The sequence below is a fragment of the Taudactylus pleione genome, unplaced genomic scaffold (assembly GCF_031769625.1).
Source record: "Taudactylus pleione unplaced genomic scaffold, aTauple2 ptg000199l, whole genome shotgun sequence".
Taxonomy (NCBI): Eukaryota; Metazoa; Chordata; class Amphibia; order Anura; family Myobatrachidae; genus Taudactylus; species Taudactylus pleione.
The window spans coordinates 10,937,913-10,955,162 of NW_028284601.1; the positions used below are offsets into that span (position 1 = coordinate 10,937,913).

Consider the following 17,250-nt stretch of genomic DNA (forward strand, 5'->3'; position numbering starts at 1 on the left):
TGCACTGGCGTGCTGATGTTTAAAAGTAATAGGCTGGAAGACAAATGAACGATGCTGGTCTGGAGGCAAGTCCACATAGGAATCCAAGTGCTATGTTGGTGGTAGTGGGGTGCTATCCTCTTTCATGTTCAATTGCTTTTAACTTATATTTTTATCACTCCATTAATCAAGTTTTTATGGACATTTTTCTTTGGATTTCCTTGGATTATTATCATATTATTATTATTTTTATTTATGACTGTTATTATTATTGTTACCATCAATTTTTTATCTTTTATTTTTCACACCTTGAAATTCAATATTCATGAAATGTATGCTTATTATATTTTTATACCCATAATAAATTAATATTTTCAATCAAGCCGTATAGATACTTATAATTATTTGCATTATGTATTGATTTTATGTATATTATGCATATTTTTTATCAGTCTTTATTTGACATTGCATACTTTTTAGATAGATCTATATTTGTTTGCTACAATACTGATAAATTTAATTGATTTATGATCTATAACTAGATACTATAGCGCTGTTCATATCTATTTTTCTTTTTCAATACACTGTTAGGAGTTGACACCTCCATTTGAACTAGCTGCTTTCTGATAGCACCAACTGATATTCCCTTTCCCTTTCCCCCCAATCAATTTGTTTTTCTTTTTGTAATGCAGTGTCAGGCCCTAAATATATAAAAATTATCATTATAATAAACATATCTATTATTGTCACAAAATAAGCTCAATCTATCCAATTGTGTCATATAAAACTAGCCAAACATGATTTAAAGTTAAAATCATTCATAAATAATTAGCAAACTAAGAGGTTTTGGAAACATTTAGTAAGGAACTTTATAATATTAGGACCTTAGAAATATTTACATTTTAGATTTTATTTTCTCAATTATACTTTTTTTTTCAGCTTCTTAATATATTCCCAACCTTGATGAAATACGTTCCTGGCCCTCACCAGAACCTTTTCCCAATTTTTAAAAAACTGAAGGACTTTGTGATGGACATGATGAAGTCTCACCAAAACACACTGGATAAGAACTGTCCACGAGACTACATAGACTGTTTCCTCATGAAGGTGGAAGAGGTAACTTGGGGAAAGTCTTTGGAATAAAAATGGATTATGTATAATAACCCACTGCATCTTCAAAGAGTGGAAAGGCTGTATGTTTTGTTTAACACCTAACCAAAATACTTCCATTATCTTCTAGGAAAAACATACTCAAAACACTGAATTTCATTATGATAACTTACAGTCAGCAGTAATTGACCTTTTTTTTGCTGGGACAGAAACTACAAGTCTGACATTGAGATATGGCTTCCTGATTCTGCTCAAATACCCTGAGATACAAGGTAAGAATGTAACATTGCTTTTTGTTTCTAGAAATAGTGAAATATTCTCTAGAAATATTGACAAGGTCATGTGCAAAAAAAAGGATAAACAACCAATTCATTTGTCCAATGTGGGTAATACTCTTAGCAATAGCCCATAGTCTGGGAGGCCTTCTAATCCTTGCTTTTTTCAGTATCTTGGGCTGGAGCAGAGATGTATAGACAAAAACATTTAAATAATATTAATTTATTTTTTAAGTTTATTACTGTGGAGTAGACAGGGGTATCTTAAGAGAGGAGGGGGCCCGTATACATTCCCCCATCCATGGCCCCCTCCACTCTCCTCAGTGGCTGGAAGCTGACTGACGTGGCTGGCCAGCCACCACAGTATCAGTAGACTCTGGGCACTAGAGTGTGCCCAGACTTTATTGTGTATATGCAGATCACCAGGAAATTGCCCAGCCGCCATTTTCCTGGTGATTCCTTCACTGCGCATGCGGAGAATGCCAGAAAAATGGCAGTGGTGGCCATTTTCTGGCATTTTGAGCAGCGCTGAGACACCCAACGCGGGACCTCGGAGAGGTAAGTTTTAGATAATATGGGTGCAGGGTGTGCAGTGTGGGCCCCCCTGAACCTGGGGGCACCGCACACCCTGCACCCATTATAGATATGCCCCTTAGTGCAGAGTTATCACAAGGCACCCCAATGGTCCAAGTTTTAGGGTTAAACTTGCTTGGGCACAGGTGACCTCAATCTTTTGATTTAACTGTCTGTGCTCAACAATGGATATCATTAAAACTTGGACCATTAAAACCTGGACCATTGAGAACCATGTTTGCGATCCTCTACTGATGGTAGCAATGATCACGATGGTGATTCGATGCTGCATTTTTGGATGTAGCACTCGGATCGCAGATGCTGACAGGATGTGTATTTTTTTCCTACTGATGCCTCCTGCTACATCAGCTTATTAGTTGGACAGTATTGCACAGCTGCTTCCCTGCGGCTCTGCAATACCATCCATCTCTGAATCAGACCCTTAGTCCAATACAAAATAAATGTCACAATATCTCTAATAAATAGATACAAATTTCAGAATATCTGTGTGAAAGGATAAACTAAACTAAACATGACACATGAATTAGTGAAGTTGGGAAAAGCACATGGATTTGTGCTGAAAAATAAATTACAGTGAAATATGAGAAATGAGAATACATCTATACAAAGGGAATAAGATGAATGATTTTTGAAAAGAGGTGAGTTTTAAGCAATTATAATGTGTGAAACAGCACTTAATGTGGGGAAGTGTGATTGAAAGCTACAGTAATAGTATTTATAATGTGATATAATGTTGAGCAAAATCTGTAATTATCTCAATAAATGGGATACTTATGATTTAAAGGAGAAGTAACAAGGCTACAGCAAAGATGCCAGGAAAAGGGGAAGGAAAGTTAATATATTGGGGGAAGTAGGCATGCTTGGCTAAATAAATACACTGTAGCTGACTAATTATTTTAAATTGTATGGTCTCACGGTTCCTAGATTGATGGTCCATTCACTTTCCAACCTAAGTAGTTATTTTGTTAGGTCCACTCCCATGATGTCAATTCTAGCTTTTATAACACAAATACATTCATGTCAGTGATGATCTTTTTATGATTATAATGAAAATGGTTTGGTTAGGTCCTTATTGATCCGACATGTTCCAGTATTCATGTTTAAAGATTCTTGATGTCACCCCAACATATTTCATGTTTCAACTGCAGGTAATGCAGCACATTACTCCCACTGCATTACAGTTTTTGGATTTTTTTAATTTAATCTCTTGCCCAAATCTGTTCTTTACTGTATTGGTCTTTGTCATGAAGGAATAGGCATGGTATATAAAATATGGGAAGGAGCCGGGGAGTTTAGTTGTCCTAGGTTGATTCTTCATGAAGTGACTTCTGAGTAAGTGGTCTCTTAGGTATCTGGTCCTTCCCTAATTTATTCATACATTTTGATCCAGGTTCTTGGGGTGATCCTCATCAAGTAGGAAAATCTAACATTTTTGTAAGGTATTTTTATAGTTCTCATCACATTTTGTAGCAATTAACTACAAATCTAATGTTATTCTGCTCATTTAGATTTGTTGGAAAAGATAAGGGGTCCCCTTTTTATCTGCAGTGTGGCAGGTTTGACCCTTTTAATTGACCATTTATAACCTTGCTCTTCAACTCTTAATGCCAGTTCGTAACATTTCATAGAATGCATCATCCAAGCAATTTCTCATCAGTCTTAAAAAAAATCACCATTTGGAATATTTTCAAGTGCTACAGGGAAATTTGAGCTGGTTTGGTATAAAAGACTATTCATGGCTGTTACCTTGCTATATAATTCAATGGTAACATACTATTAGGGTCCTTATACTTTAGATGTTCAATTCTGGAAAACATATGGAGTTGTTAGTGATATGATGCATAAGCTTTAGCTTAATATCTCCTTCCAGATGATAACTATATCATAATCATGTTGCAATATGTTCCGTGAATCTTTCATTTTTCCACTGAAAATTCATTCCCATTCTCACCAGCCTAAGAAGAGGTTCACGTATGTGGGGGCACAAGCTGCTCCTCTTGTTTGCAGGTAGAAATGGTCACAGAAGGTAGAATAGTTCTTACTGAGTACAAATTCCAGTAGATCAATAAGTAATTTGTGGAAGTCACTGCTTCCTTCAAAATTAAAAAAAGTATTTGGTTGCCTAAATGCCCATTCTATAATCAATGTTCATGCCTCTAATTTAATGTCATGAACTTTCATACAGTAGATTATATAAAGTGTCTCTTAGGTAGGATGGTAATCCTAGGATGTGATGGTGTAGATGCAGTTCCAGGAAAGTGCTATCTATTTATCTACATGTGCTGTTCAAATATGTGTAAAGTAGAATCCAACACTCTACCTTTTTCTGAATAATATTGTTATAAATTTTTTCACTCTACAAAGTAAAATACATTTCAGGAAAATGTGTTTAATTTTTTTTGGCAATTTTATTGAAATTTAAAAGTGTAAATGTGGCCGTCTGTTACCAATTTACAGATTACGTTGGAATATTTGCACTTTAATTATGATTTGTTTAGTTCTTGATGCAGTATTAAAAAATTATAAAAAAGTAAACATAAATCAAATTCTTACTTATTACTCTTCCATAAATGTGAATGTATGTTTCAGAGAAGATCCATGAGGAAATAGACAATGTAATAGGCAGAGATCGCTGCCCCTCAGTGGAGGACAGGAGTAAGATGCCATACACCGACGCTGTTATTCATGAGATACAGAGATTTTCCGATATTGTCCCTGCAGGAGTGGTTCATGCGGCCAGTAAAGACACAACGTTCAGAGGATATCATATTCCAAAGGTAATTTTGCCAGAGACAATGTGAAGAAATGGTTAGATAATTAAATGGCAACTCTGTTATATATCCATTTTACCTTGTATTTCTATGTGCAGTATACTGACTGCTCTGCATGTCTCTCCTTACTGCCACATCATGGACTCCCTACTCTACCATGTTTCCCCTGTCCCCCTTCTTCCAAATCCCACTTATCCAGTACTGTATCTCTACATGCTTCAACGTACAGTTCTTTTTCTTTTCTCTATAGTTTCCCACTGCAAGCTACACTTGTATGAATTGCTCTTCCTGGCCACTGTAAACTATGTAGTTTGAACCTCTCCTTGTACTTTCAAATGCAGGATGAACAATCTGCTGAACTATTTATGCATTAGGTATTGTGTTAGTCACTCTATTGCTTATTGCACATTCTAAGCAATTTAGTGCACTCTACATGGCTGCCGAACCTTGTAGTCTATTGTGTAGAATAAACAATGCGTGGTTCTGATGGTTTTGCAATGATTTCACCTAGTATTTTTTATCTCCCCCACTATGTGTAATCTTTTCCAGGCATTGCCTATTCTGCCTAGTGTAACTTTATATAGTGTGCCTAAAATGGCTGCCTCACTTGGATCCTTTGTGGGCAGGATAAATAATCCTTGCATCTGTTGACCCAAAATGATAGCCATGCCCTTGTACTATCTTTCTGTATGTCATAAAAATCAAAATATTATTCTTATTATTATTACTACTTATAATAATAATAATTGTAGTTATTAAGGCTATATCTATTATATATTAATATCCTCTCTTTATTCTTATTTGCGGAAATCTAATGTTTTCTATAATCTCTTTTGATATTTTGTCTGGTCACACCCAAACTATTGCACCTTCTAAGCCTGGACATGCCCATATTGTTCATATGCTTTGTACAAAATCAAGTTGAAAATAGTAAATAAAAAAAAAAATATTTCAGGGAACCTTGGTATTTCCAGTCCTGACCTCTGTCCTGAAAGACCCTAAACAGTTCAAGACCCCAGACAAATTTGTTCCTGGACACTTTCTTGATAGCAATGGTGGCTTTAAGAAGAATGATGCATTCATGCCATTTTCTGCAGGTACAAACATATTATAGCTTATAGTAGAGTATTTCAGTCATAACTAGCTAACTACTGAAAATGTTAGTATATTATGGCAATACCAATTTTAATATCTCATGTCAGTTCAAATATATTATAGTAAATGTTTTTATGTATTATGCCACAATCAAGAATGAAAAAATATAAAAAAGACAAATTAATCAGATCAACATGGTTGACACATGTAAAGAGGGTAGAGGAATAGACAGGGAAAGGGGGGAGAAGCACGTATGGGAAAGGGGTCATAGATACAATTTACAAGGAGGCAAAGGCACACCTGTGGTAGAAGTACAGCTGAGGAACTTCTGAGTACCTCTTTTACTATGTGAATAGTCCAGCCAAATGGAAGCAGGGGAGGAGCAAATGTGATGAGGAGAGGTGGGGGTGGGGCTAGAGAGAGAAGAGGAAGTATATGAGGCTAGACTTAACCCATTGGAGAGGGTGGTCCAGGAAATGCAAACTACATACCCCCATATCAATATGCTCTGTTGGTGACAATGATTATAATCTAATAGTGGGCAGCCTGCAACAATTCTCCAATATATGAAACCTTCTTCTTAATCACATACACATGGCTTCCTGAGAATAAGAAGCAGTTTGTGGCTGGGATCATAAGTGATGACAGGTCCAAATGTCAGTCTGATCCCAGTACTTTAGTACTGAATGTAACCTTTTGATGGCATCCCTGAGTATGCAAATGACATGAAGGTATCAGATGATAGATATTCCTTTAAGAGCAATGTAGTTTACACCCATGCAAATGGTTAGGTTAGAAATAAACTGATCACAAATGGTATATTTGACCCAGGACATTTACGATCATTATATAAAGGTACATAGATATTGTATGTTTCAAGCATTTATTACACTATCTTGAAAAGGCCTGAATAAAGTTAAATCATTCCTATATCTCATACAGAGCCTCCAGAAGACATTTCAGGTGTTGGCACTGTGCCAAAGAATGTGGGGGTGGCCACATACTTTTTTGAATATAGGAGGCCTCTATACATTCCAGCAGCTGCAAAGAGGTGCACATACAGTATCTGAGGGGGACTTAGTCACACCAGCTTGTGGGTGTCATCTAGTGGATTTTGACTGAATATCCCTGGCAGGCTTGAGTAGTTTGCACAGCCCGATTCCCTGTTGGTGATCTTGGTCATGTGTTTTTAAAAGGTTTAATGGTTAGTAAAGGTTTAATGGTTAATAAAGGTTTAATGCTTAATTAATTTACTCTATTATAGAAAAGCAAATTATATGAAAAAATATAGACATTTGTACAGAACAGACCATTTTTATTAAGTGTCATAAAGATAATACTACTTTTAAAATGTTGCAGGTATTCACAATTTACCTAATCTAAGTCTGTACTACAACATATATATTTCATTCTGTCTCCCCAGGAAAACGCATGTGTTTGGGGGAGAGCCTGGCTCGGATGGAGCTCTTCCTCTTCCTCACCACTATACTGCAACATTTTACATTGAAGCCCACAGTGGACAAGAATGATTTAAACATAACACCAGAACCAAAGACCAATGGTTCTCGACCATGGCCCTATGAGATGTTTGTTGTCCCCCGCTGACAAAGTACTTATATTACATCCACTAACACAAAGGATATAAACGTCACATCACAACAAAAGAGCAATGCTTACATACTTTGTACTACCTAGCTATTCCTTTCTGATGATGTTTTAAGCATTTAATGACAAAATTTATTTCCTGTTCCAAAGTTCCAGCACATATTACTTCAAACGCTGAGTTACTTGAAAAATAGAAAATTTACAATGAAATCAGATTATTCCCTGCATCCACCTGTCCTCCAATCACTAGTCTTTGATTGGGACTTTTAGGAAAAGTGGTGCTTAGGTATATTGCAAATTATTAGGATTTTATTGGTTTCAAGGGGTTGCAGGACCCTTTCTACAAAATAATCAGATAATAATAATAATAATAATAATAATAATAATAATAATCAGTTAACCACTTTACACACACATTACCTATTAAATATCTGTATAATAATGGACACGGGGTAAAACACACAATGAGAATCAGCAAACTGCAGTAAGGTGAATTAGAATATTTGTGGCATTTTGAGGAATTTTTATTGGATTTTTTTTTAGTTTAAAAGAGGAAGGTTTGTTATTAAAACTGTTACAAAGATACAGTGGCACTGACCCTACAGTTAAGCAAAGAAAAGGGCAGTGCTGGAGCCCCTGAAGGTGCCCTGTAACTTGTGATAACATTGGTTTTAAAATACAATGGAAAGTAGGTAAAGTCTATATCTACTGGTAATATTGTGCATGATTAATGTTAAATAAAAGAGACTATTGTGTCAAAAGTAATTTGAACAACATAAATGTGTAGTGTTTTATCGTAACATATTAATACATTACCAACTCAGGAGAGTGAGCAAATTTCACTAGAAGTTTTATTTCTTTCTGTTTAAGTATTATTTTATTTAAATGTGAATGTAAAAACCTACATTAGTCATTGCACACTCTTGCAGAAGTGTTTTTTTATGTAATTTATTGTAGACCTGCAGGTAATAACAGAAGTAACTACAAAAATGTAGTAAGCTGATGTTAGGAGCTGCTGCACTAGCTGCAGTGGTTAACAATGCCTGCCTTGTCCTGGGCTGTGCTAGGCTATGTCAGCCACACAGGCTGCTGGTCCTGACCATTGCCTAGATGCTGGGACCATTCTCTACTGGACAGCTGTAGCATGTCTGCATGATTAGGAAGCTTGTTCCTGGAAGGATTGGTCCTTGCTTGGATAAAAGGCAGTGAGGACTTTGTCTTGCTGCAGGTTATAGCATCCTACTGTGCATTGGAGCTGAGCTGCCCTGCTCCTCTTTGACTGCTGATTTTTATAATCTCCTGGTTCCAGCCTGTGTTGTGCCTGCCAGCAATATCTGCATAAACCTCTACCTTTCCACTGGGATTCTGACAGCACTGTTCAGTTACCTCAGTATCTACCAGGATTACCACAATTATCAATATGGCTTCCGATATGCCTGCTTTCTACCTGACTTACCCTCACTTAGTCTACTCACCGACCCTGGTCTCTGCTCCTGCCTCCTGACTCAGGTACCCTGTTGCCTGTTACCTACAGTACTCCAGCTTAGCTCTCCATAGCCATCCAGTTTCTAACATAAGCTCATACTATCTAGAGTATAAAACCTTGCGGCATCCAAGTATTGGTGAGAATATTAATCACTATGGGAAATGCTGGCTGTTATATGTGAAGACCTCTCTAGCCCGATTCTAGGAGTTCATGTGGTTTCATGGGTGTGCTATCACAGCTGAATAATAATGACAATCACAGATCTAGCAAGACAATAGTGTTACACAAACAACAAATTACATATAAACACAGAATAGCGAGATGGCAAACACACACACCAAGAAACTGCAGAAGAAGTGGCACATAACAGAAGGGAAACTGTCCAATATTAATTCAATAGTATAATGTACTCCTCTCTGAGGAGAAATAGTCACTAAAAAAGGGAGGATGTCCAGAAGTTAACAATTCAATATTATACCATTATGGTAATTGGATGGCTGCTCGAAGGGAGGTCTTTTCCAAAGAGGACAATGTATGTAAGTGTGGAATCCAGATAAAGAAAAAAAATTCAGGTCTGCTCTCAATGATTACAGACATTTCTACCCAGTCCATATGAAACAAATGTGAAAACCTAGGAAATAATTAATATAAGGTAAGTTTGTTAGTGGAAATCCATTGGGATAAAAAAAAATCCTGCTGTTTTGGCTAGCAACAATTGGATTACATTGATTAGTGGGTAAAACCCTGCCAAAGATCAGGGCAGCACTTGGGGGGTTGATCATGGAGTACCTGGAGAAGTGAGCTAGGCAGCTAAAGGGAAGGTGCTCATGGCAGCTATGGGGAAGGTGATCATGGAAGCACCTTTGGGAGGTTATTAGGACAGTAGTGTGGGGAAGCTGGACATGGCAGTAGTGGGGGTAACTTGCTTGGAGCAGCATCTGTGGTGGTAATCAGGGAAAACCTTGGGGAAGTAATAAGGGCAGCTACAATGGGGAGTTAATCAGGACTGCTGTGGGAGGGAAGATCAGAGCTGCTATAGGGGGAAGGTGAACAGAGCAATACTTGGGAGAAGTGACCAGGGCAGCTGCAGGGGGAGGTGATTGGGGCAGCGGTGTTGGATACTTGGTAGTGTCAGTTAGTCTCCAGCAAAAGACTCATAGACAGTGAGCTGTCAGCCTGGTAGGTGCACATATCTGGCACGAGAGAAGTAGACACCAGGTAAAGATATCTTCATAGCACTTTTTAATTTCTTGCTCCCAGCTGACTTTTCAGTGAATAAATTAGTGAAGTCACTGACCTGGGAGCAATTAAAGTGATTCCTTATTGGCCACCTGTAGCCTTGCACTGGTAGTGTAACCCACTAAGCTTCAAATCAACTCCCAAATCCCTATGTAAGATACACATATGAGTAATTCACCTGCAGCTCTTCAAAGAATATAGTAAGTTGAGAGACATTTGCCATATTGCTCCTCCCAAGTGAAGCCATTTACACTATGCCCAGTACAGTACAGATTGCTACTTGACATACATAACATTATCAATAAAAACTATGTTTAGCATGGAGCATATTTTACCTTATTAAATAAAGTAACTTTATCAAAAATCTTAACCCTAAAATCCAACAAATCAAAACCCTAGTCTTAAATAATTCTCTACACTGATTTATGCCTTCCCAAAAATACATAAAATGGTCATATTTATAATAAAAAAATGTGGAGGAAAACAGTGGCAATTTTAAATTTAGCCTATTTCATTTTGTTTTTTCATGATATAAGATCTTGCAACTGCATATTATCTGCTAGTAACACCGTTATGGTTGGTCAAAAATTTTGTTTTTTTTGTATGTTCTATTTGTATTAAAGTTTATGAAGAAATACAAGCAATGAAAAACAAATTACCCTTACAGCAAAGTGCAAAAATTTTCAAAAAGCGAATCAATAATATCTATAACATAAATCGAGCAATCGGATATGAGAATAATAAAAAAAATAAAATAAAACCGGGCACTACGGGTGCCAAAAAGAGAAAACAGGAAAAACAAAGGGGGAGAAAAACTGGGTAGAGGGGGGAATCATCAGGCAGGATTACATATAATCCTAAATGTCTAACTAGACATATAGATTTTGAAATCACCTGAGGATTTATACTCCAACGAGCGAAAGTAGATGGTTTGTCTACTGTATTTATGAGATTAAAATTTCTTCCATATACAAAAAAATAAATCTTATGGAACCAATCTTTGGAAGATTTATTGGAGTTCCATGGAACTGAAATAACAGAGCTTGCTGCATTACTGAGATGATCAAGAAGAGATTTCTTGTAATCAGCAAATTGGGTGTGAGAGTGGTTGAGTAACCAAAATGCGGGATCGATAGGGATGGGGACACCCAAACTTTGTTGACAGTAATAATCTCTGACCAATAATTTGATAAATTGGGGTAATCGCATATATCTCAAAATCCCTGGGGCAGAGAGCATGTCCAACAACAGTTAGAAATTGATGGGAACATAGTATGGAGTAAAGAAGGATGTCTATACCATCACATTAAAATCTTATATTGCGTTTCTTTAATTGTGGTGCAAAGAGACCCCAAGTGAGCCATTAGAAAGATAGTTTGCCATTCCGAGTCAGATAGGGAAGGGCCTAAGTCCTTTTCTCAGGCTTGAGCCCTAGAAGGTATAGGGGATTCTTGGTTGGTTAATAGTACTTGATAGAGGGCGGATACTGTGTGAGAGGTAGTTACAGGAGAGATGCAAAGCTTCTCAAATAGAGTGAGGTCTCTTTTGACTAAAATCACACTGTTTTTTTAGGTTAAAAAATGACGGACTTGTAGGAATTACCAAAAGTCAGATTGGGGGATAGCCCACTTTTTGCAGATTTCTGCAAATTGTTTAATACCTGAAGAGTTCACCAGTTAGCCGACCCTAAAAAGGTCCTAAGCAACCCAAACAGGGAATTGGGATAGATTAATATTAGGCAAGAAATACTTGAAAACTTTTGGAGAAGTTAACAAATGGATAGCATGGGAGATATTGTTGGGTGGGGAGGAGTGAATTTTGAAAGGGAAGGTAGCCATGGTGCTATCTCAGTGGGTGATTCTTGAAGCATCCTTTAAGAACAACCCATTGTTTAATGTCTCTATTTCTAGTCCACTCGAGAATTCTTTATAGATGTATAGCATAATAAGATTTAAAATCTGGAAGTTGGAGACCTCCCATCTGTTTTGGGCATGATAATAAATCACGTCGGATTCTAGGTTTTTCCTGGACCACATGAATTGATGGATAAATAGGTTAAGGGACCTAAATCTAGCTTCAGGTATAAGTATCGGTAAAGCCTGAAGGAGATAGAGTAATTTGGGATTAGTGTTCATCTTTACCAGGTTGATCCTTCCTAGCCAAGAAACTCAGATTCCACTGATTGTAATCCCATCTAATTGAGGAAAGAACAGGGGAGAAGTTAAGCTGTAAGAATAAGAATGGAGAGATGAGAAGACTCATGAAATACAAGAATGGAGAGATGAGAAGACTCATGAAATACAAATAAAAGAAAATAAATGACAAAGAAATATTTGAACTATAAATGAATGAACAAAGAAATTTAAATGAATAAATAAAGATATATAGAAATGTAAATATATATAGAAATGTAAATGAATAAATGAGAATGAGAAACTGAAAAAAGTACAAATATCTAAAATAATGATAAAGAAGCTGAAAAAGTACAAATATATGGAAATAACTGAATGTAAACTGGAACAAAGAACCCACTCTGGCACTCAAAATGTGCCCTTGCTCATAGAGGGACAACCAAACACTACCGTATATACTCGAGTATAAGCCGACTTTTTCAGCACATTTTTTGTGCTGAAAAAGTACCCCGTCGGCTTATACTCGAGTGAAGTGTAGCGCTGACTGGACGGAGTTTGGTCAGCGCTACACAGCACAAACACCGGAGTCGGCAGCTGCGTGTTTGCTGTAATCAGCAGCCGCTGAGAGTCTGTCAGACTCTCAGCGGCTGCTGCTGCTCCCACTGCGGGAGCCATCTTCCGGCTCCTGCAGTGGGTAATGGGAGAGATGTCATGAGTAATGACGTCTCTCCCATACAAAGCGGCCGGAGGAGCTGTTAGCGGCGGGACCAGGAGCGGGAGTTTCAGGTAAGTGATTTTTTTTATTATTCTTATTACGTCTCTCTCTAAAGGGGGGGGGACTGCAGGGAGCACTACCAGGGGGGATTACTACAGGGGGCACTACCAGGGGGCGATTACTACAGGGGGTACTAAAACGGGTTATTACCACTGGGAGAACTACCAGGGGGGGATTACTGCAGGGGGCACCAAAAGGGGGGGATTACCACTGGGGGAACTACCAGGGGGGATTACTACAGGGGGCACTAAAAGGGGGTGATTACTACAGGGGGCACTACCAGGGGGGGATTACTACAGGGGGAACTACCAGGGGGAATTACTACAGGGGGCACCAAAAGGGGGGATTACCACTGGGTGTACTACCAGGGGGGATTACTACAGGGGGCACTAAAAGGGGTTATTACCACTGGGGGAACTACCAGGGGGGATTACTACAGGGGGAACTACCAGGGGGGATTACTACAGGGGGCACTACCAGGAGGGATTACTACTGGGGGCACAACCAGGGAGAATTACTACTGGGGGCACTACCAGCTGCTGCCATTTCCCACCCTAGGCTTATACTCGAGTCAATAAGTTTTCCCAATTTTTTGTGGTAAAAGTAGGTACATCGGCTTATATTCAGATCGACTTATACTCGAGTATATATGGTATATTATAAATGTGCTACAAAAAGCACGACAAATATACATTTTTATTAAGGCAATATGGGGCCACACTGTTCAATTTATGTATCCATCTTGCTTCTAATTTGAGGAGTGTTGTCTCTCTATCGCCTCCTCTAGGTGATGCTGGAATGTCGTCCTCCACTTTGTAGGACAAAGTGGCAAGAGTGTTTAAATTCTTTGAAGTGGCATGCCACAGGTTGGTCTGATTCTCTTCCATTAAGGGCCAATTGGATGGCAGATCGATTATGGGCAATTCTCTCATGAAATTGGCATATGGGCTCGCCAATATAGTCTAAGCCACATTGGCACTTGATGACGTAAATTACAAAAGAGCTAGTGCAGGTAAATACATGTTTAATCTGAATCTTGCGTCCTGAATAGGGATGCGATATGTAATTCCCGATTTCCATATAATGGCAGGTTATGCAACTTAGACATTTATAACTTCCAGGTTTTTAGAAGGGAAATTCTCCATGATAGGGGTGGTAAATCCTGTGACATAATTTTTTACCAAACGGTCTCTCAAATTAGGACCTCTGCGGTAACTTTGCATAACCTTGGACTCTTTCAGACATTTTAAACTATGATTGGTCATTATAATGGGCCAATGTTTTTTTATCGTATGTGTTAACAGACCATTACTAGAGATGAGAGTCTCCGAAGATCACTTAAGCAGAAAACACAAAATAATACGATTTTTGTTAATACCTATAATGTAGCCAGTAATGAGATTAATTTAACGATAAAAAAACATTGTCCTTTTCAGCTTTCTTCTAATTATTTTCTTTATTGTGTGCCTGTCGTGGCGAGGCGGTTAGCCTATAGGTTCTCGATATGTTGTAGGTCTTCAACTACTCTATATGTCAGGTATCATATATTTTGCAGCACGCTTTAGGTTTATTTATTGATAACTTTTTCAATGATGTTGCTGTAATACTGCAGTGCTTTATATTGAAATAATCACATGTAGATATTTGCATTTGCCTGTACGTATTGCTCAATACTATGTTACAATTGGGGAACATGCATCTCAGCCTAAAAATTCTCTCTCTGATATACCGTTATGCAGAAATTCTGCTCTATTGTGTCTCAACCATGTTTTTAAATTTGTATGTTGTTTGTCAGTGTAAAGTTTTCATGTTGTATTGTTGTGAGTAGCATGGTATGGTTGCCCGGGTGATGCTGCGATGGCCCTGATGACGTCATCGTCATGTGACGTGGACAGAGCGGGAGCCGGAAGCAGAGCTGCGGGCAATCAGGCACACCGGGTGAGACATTAAGGGTATATAAGGTATGTTTCATTACACTTTTTTGTATGTCGTGATGACGAGTTTTCCATTAAACTTGAAACTTTGACCCAGTGATTGGCTTCTGGCTATTCCTTTTCATTTATGAAAACCAGAGAGTGACACTGATTCTGCTTGCTATATATATATGTAACCTAAAACTATCTTACAATCAGTGTAGAATTTAACTGCACCCGGCTTGAAGTCTAATTCTGCTAATATAAGCATTGCTGCTAGTACAGCCCCACACAGTATGAGTCTCGGAATAATGTGTTGAGGTTGTGGTGCCAACTTAGCTTTGCCTAGAATGAATACAACCTGGCAAGCTCCGTTAGGATCTGTCACCGTTAGATAAGTGACTGCAGCTATGGCCTTCATTAAAGCATCTGAGGAAATACAAATCTCCTTGTGTTTTGCTACAATAAGTTACATAGAGGTGTAGCAATGTGGAACTTGGATTTGGTCTAGGGAAAATAAGGAATCTCTCAAAATCTCCCACTCTTGTTTCCTTCCTAAATGTAGTGGTGCGTCCAAGTCTTGTGAATTTGCTGAAAGCTCCCTTAGCAAAGACTTCTCTTGTATTATTACTGGAGCTACAAAGCCAGGTGGGTCATAGAGACTGTTGACAGGATACCTCTTCAGGTGTATGGTCTTTCTTCCATTTAAACTTTGAATGTGAAGGTGTCTGTCTTTATATCTAAACTTATTCCTAGACTGCACTGAATTAGAGGAGCATCAATGCCTAGAACTAAATTCTTTAAATCCTTTGCATAATCTTCAGAGTTGAATGCCTTCATAACTCAGGTACTGTTCGAAAACTACAGTATCTTGTGAAGTCTCAAATTAGCAACATTTAACATCGCTTGAGCTCTTTTGAGTAGATGTATAGCTTCATCTTCAGTAGGCAGATATTTAAGTCCATCATCCACATAACAGTCACTTTCAATGAATTGCTTTGTATCAGTTCCATATTCCATTTCTCCTTCTTGAGCTGTTCTTCTATGTCTGTAGGTAGCCACTGCAGGTGAAGGACTATTACCAAACACATGCACTTTCATTCTGTATACAATGATTTCATCATGCACATCATTGTTATGATACCACAGGAACCTTAAATAGTTTCTATTGTCTTCTCTAAGAACAAAGTAGTAAAACATCTGTTTGATATCTGCTGGTATAGTGACCTATTCTTTCCTAAAGCAAATTAACACTCCCAGGAGGTTGTTTGTAAGATCTGATCCAGCGAGGAGTACATTTTTCAATGAAGAACCTTGAAATGTAGCATTTGAGTCAAATACCACCCTTATCTGACCTGGCTTTCATGGATGGTACACTCTGAAGATTGGGAGATACCAACATTCTTCACTCTTTTCAAGTGGAGGAGCTTGATCTGCATGACCCTTGAATCTTGCAAGACCTTGCTCCTTATTTTTGGGAATGCAAAACAATCCAAAGAAAGAGGGAAAAAAAAGACTCTTATAGTGGGCACACTTTAACAGGAAACAAACATGCCATTCATATTTGCATATCATAATAATTAGGTCCAAATGATGCTCCTCATTGTATTAATTCCGATCACTAGCAAAATGTATTGTAGAAGTACAATTTAGTAGGACAACATCTAGTACAGGAAAAGATCATATAATTCAAAATATACTGGTTTATTACTTATATTGACTTATATGTACACGCCATATGTGTTCGTATACTCATATACACATATATTCATATAATCTTATATCATATTCATATAAGAACTCACATATATATCATTTAATGCTAGAACCATTTGTCAGCCATGATGCTGAAGCACGACTTGAATATCATGGTTACTTTAAGAAAGACATTACCTAACTTGTTTTTCTGCAAAGTTAGGGAGTAAAAGGAACACATTAAGACCTTCCTTTTGCGCACTGTCTGACTTATTTACCAAATATAGAAGTTCGCCCCTCAGACGAGGATGTTGTAAATTGCACGTAGGCCATGGCTATTGTAATTCAAGGATGGGGAGTATTTCATTAAATTAGAGCAAGAATAAACTACTGTCTCAATCTTTTATGAATGTCTTATCAATTTATGCCAAAAGTCATCCAATGCTTGTATGCCTTAGAAGGAAAGAACTTTGTAAGTGGGGCGTGATAATGTGCAATGATTCTGCTAATGAAAGACAAGTGTATAAAAGATTTGGGACTTGTGTCCATCTTGGTTTCTTGTGCACTGACCCTGAGAGATG

The 17,250-nt window shown here is 37.8% G+C and overlaps 1 protein-coding gene across 4 annotated transcripts in view; it reads left to right on the forward strand.

Moving 5' to 3' along the window:
* The window catches only part of LOC148518781 (cytochrome P450 2C23-like), a 395,981-nt gene extending 388,335 nt beyond the window's left edge, over window positions 1-7,646 (forward strand). For all 4 annotated transcript variants that reach the window (XM_088477122.1, XM_088477125.1, XM_088477123.1 and 1 more), the window contains 5 exons: window positions 919-1,095; window positions 1,220-1,361; window positions 4,548-4,735; window positions 5,685-5,826; window positions 7,248-7,646. In XM_088477122.1, coding sequence (XP_088333248.1) covers window positions 919-1,095; window positions 1,220-1,361; window positions 4,548-4,735; window positions 5,685-5,826; window positions 7,248-7,429 — 831 coding nt within the window. In that variant the 3' untranslated portion in view covers window positions 7,430-7,646. The remainder of the gene's footprint in view (window positions 1-918; window positions 1,096-1,219; window positions 1,362-4,547; window positions 4,736-5,684; window positions 5,827-7,247) is intronic.
* The last annotated feature ends 9,604 nt before the right edge of the window (window positions 7,647-17,250 follow it).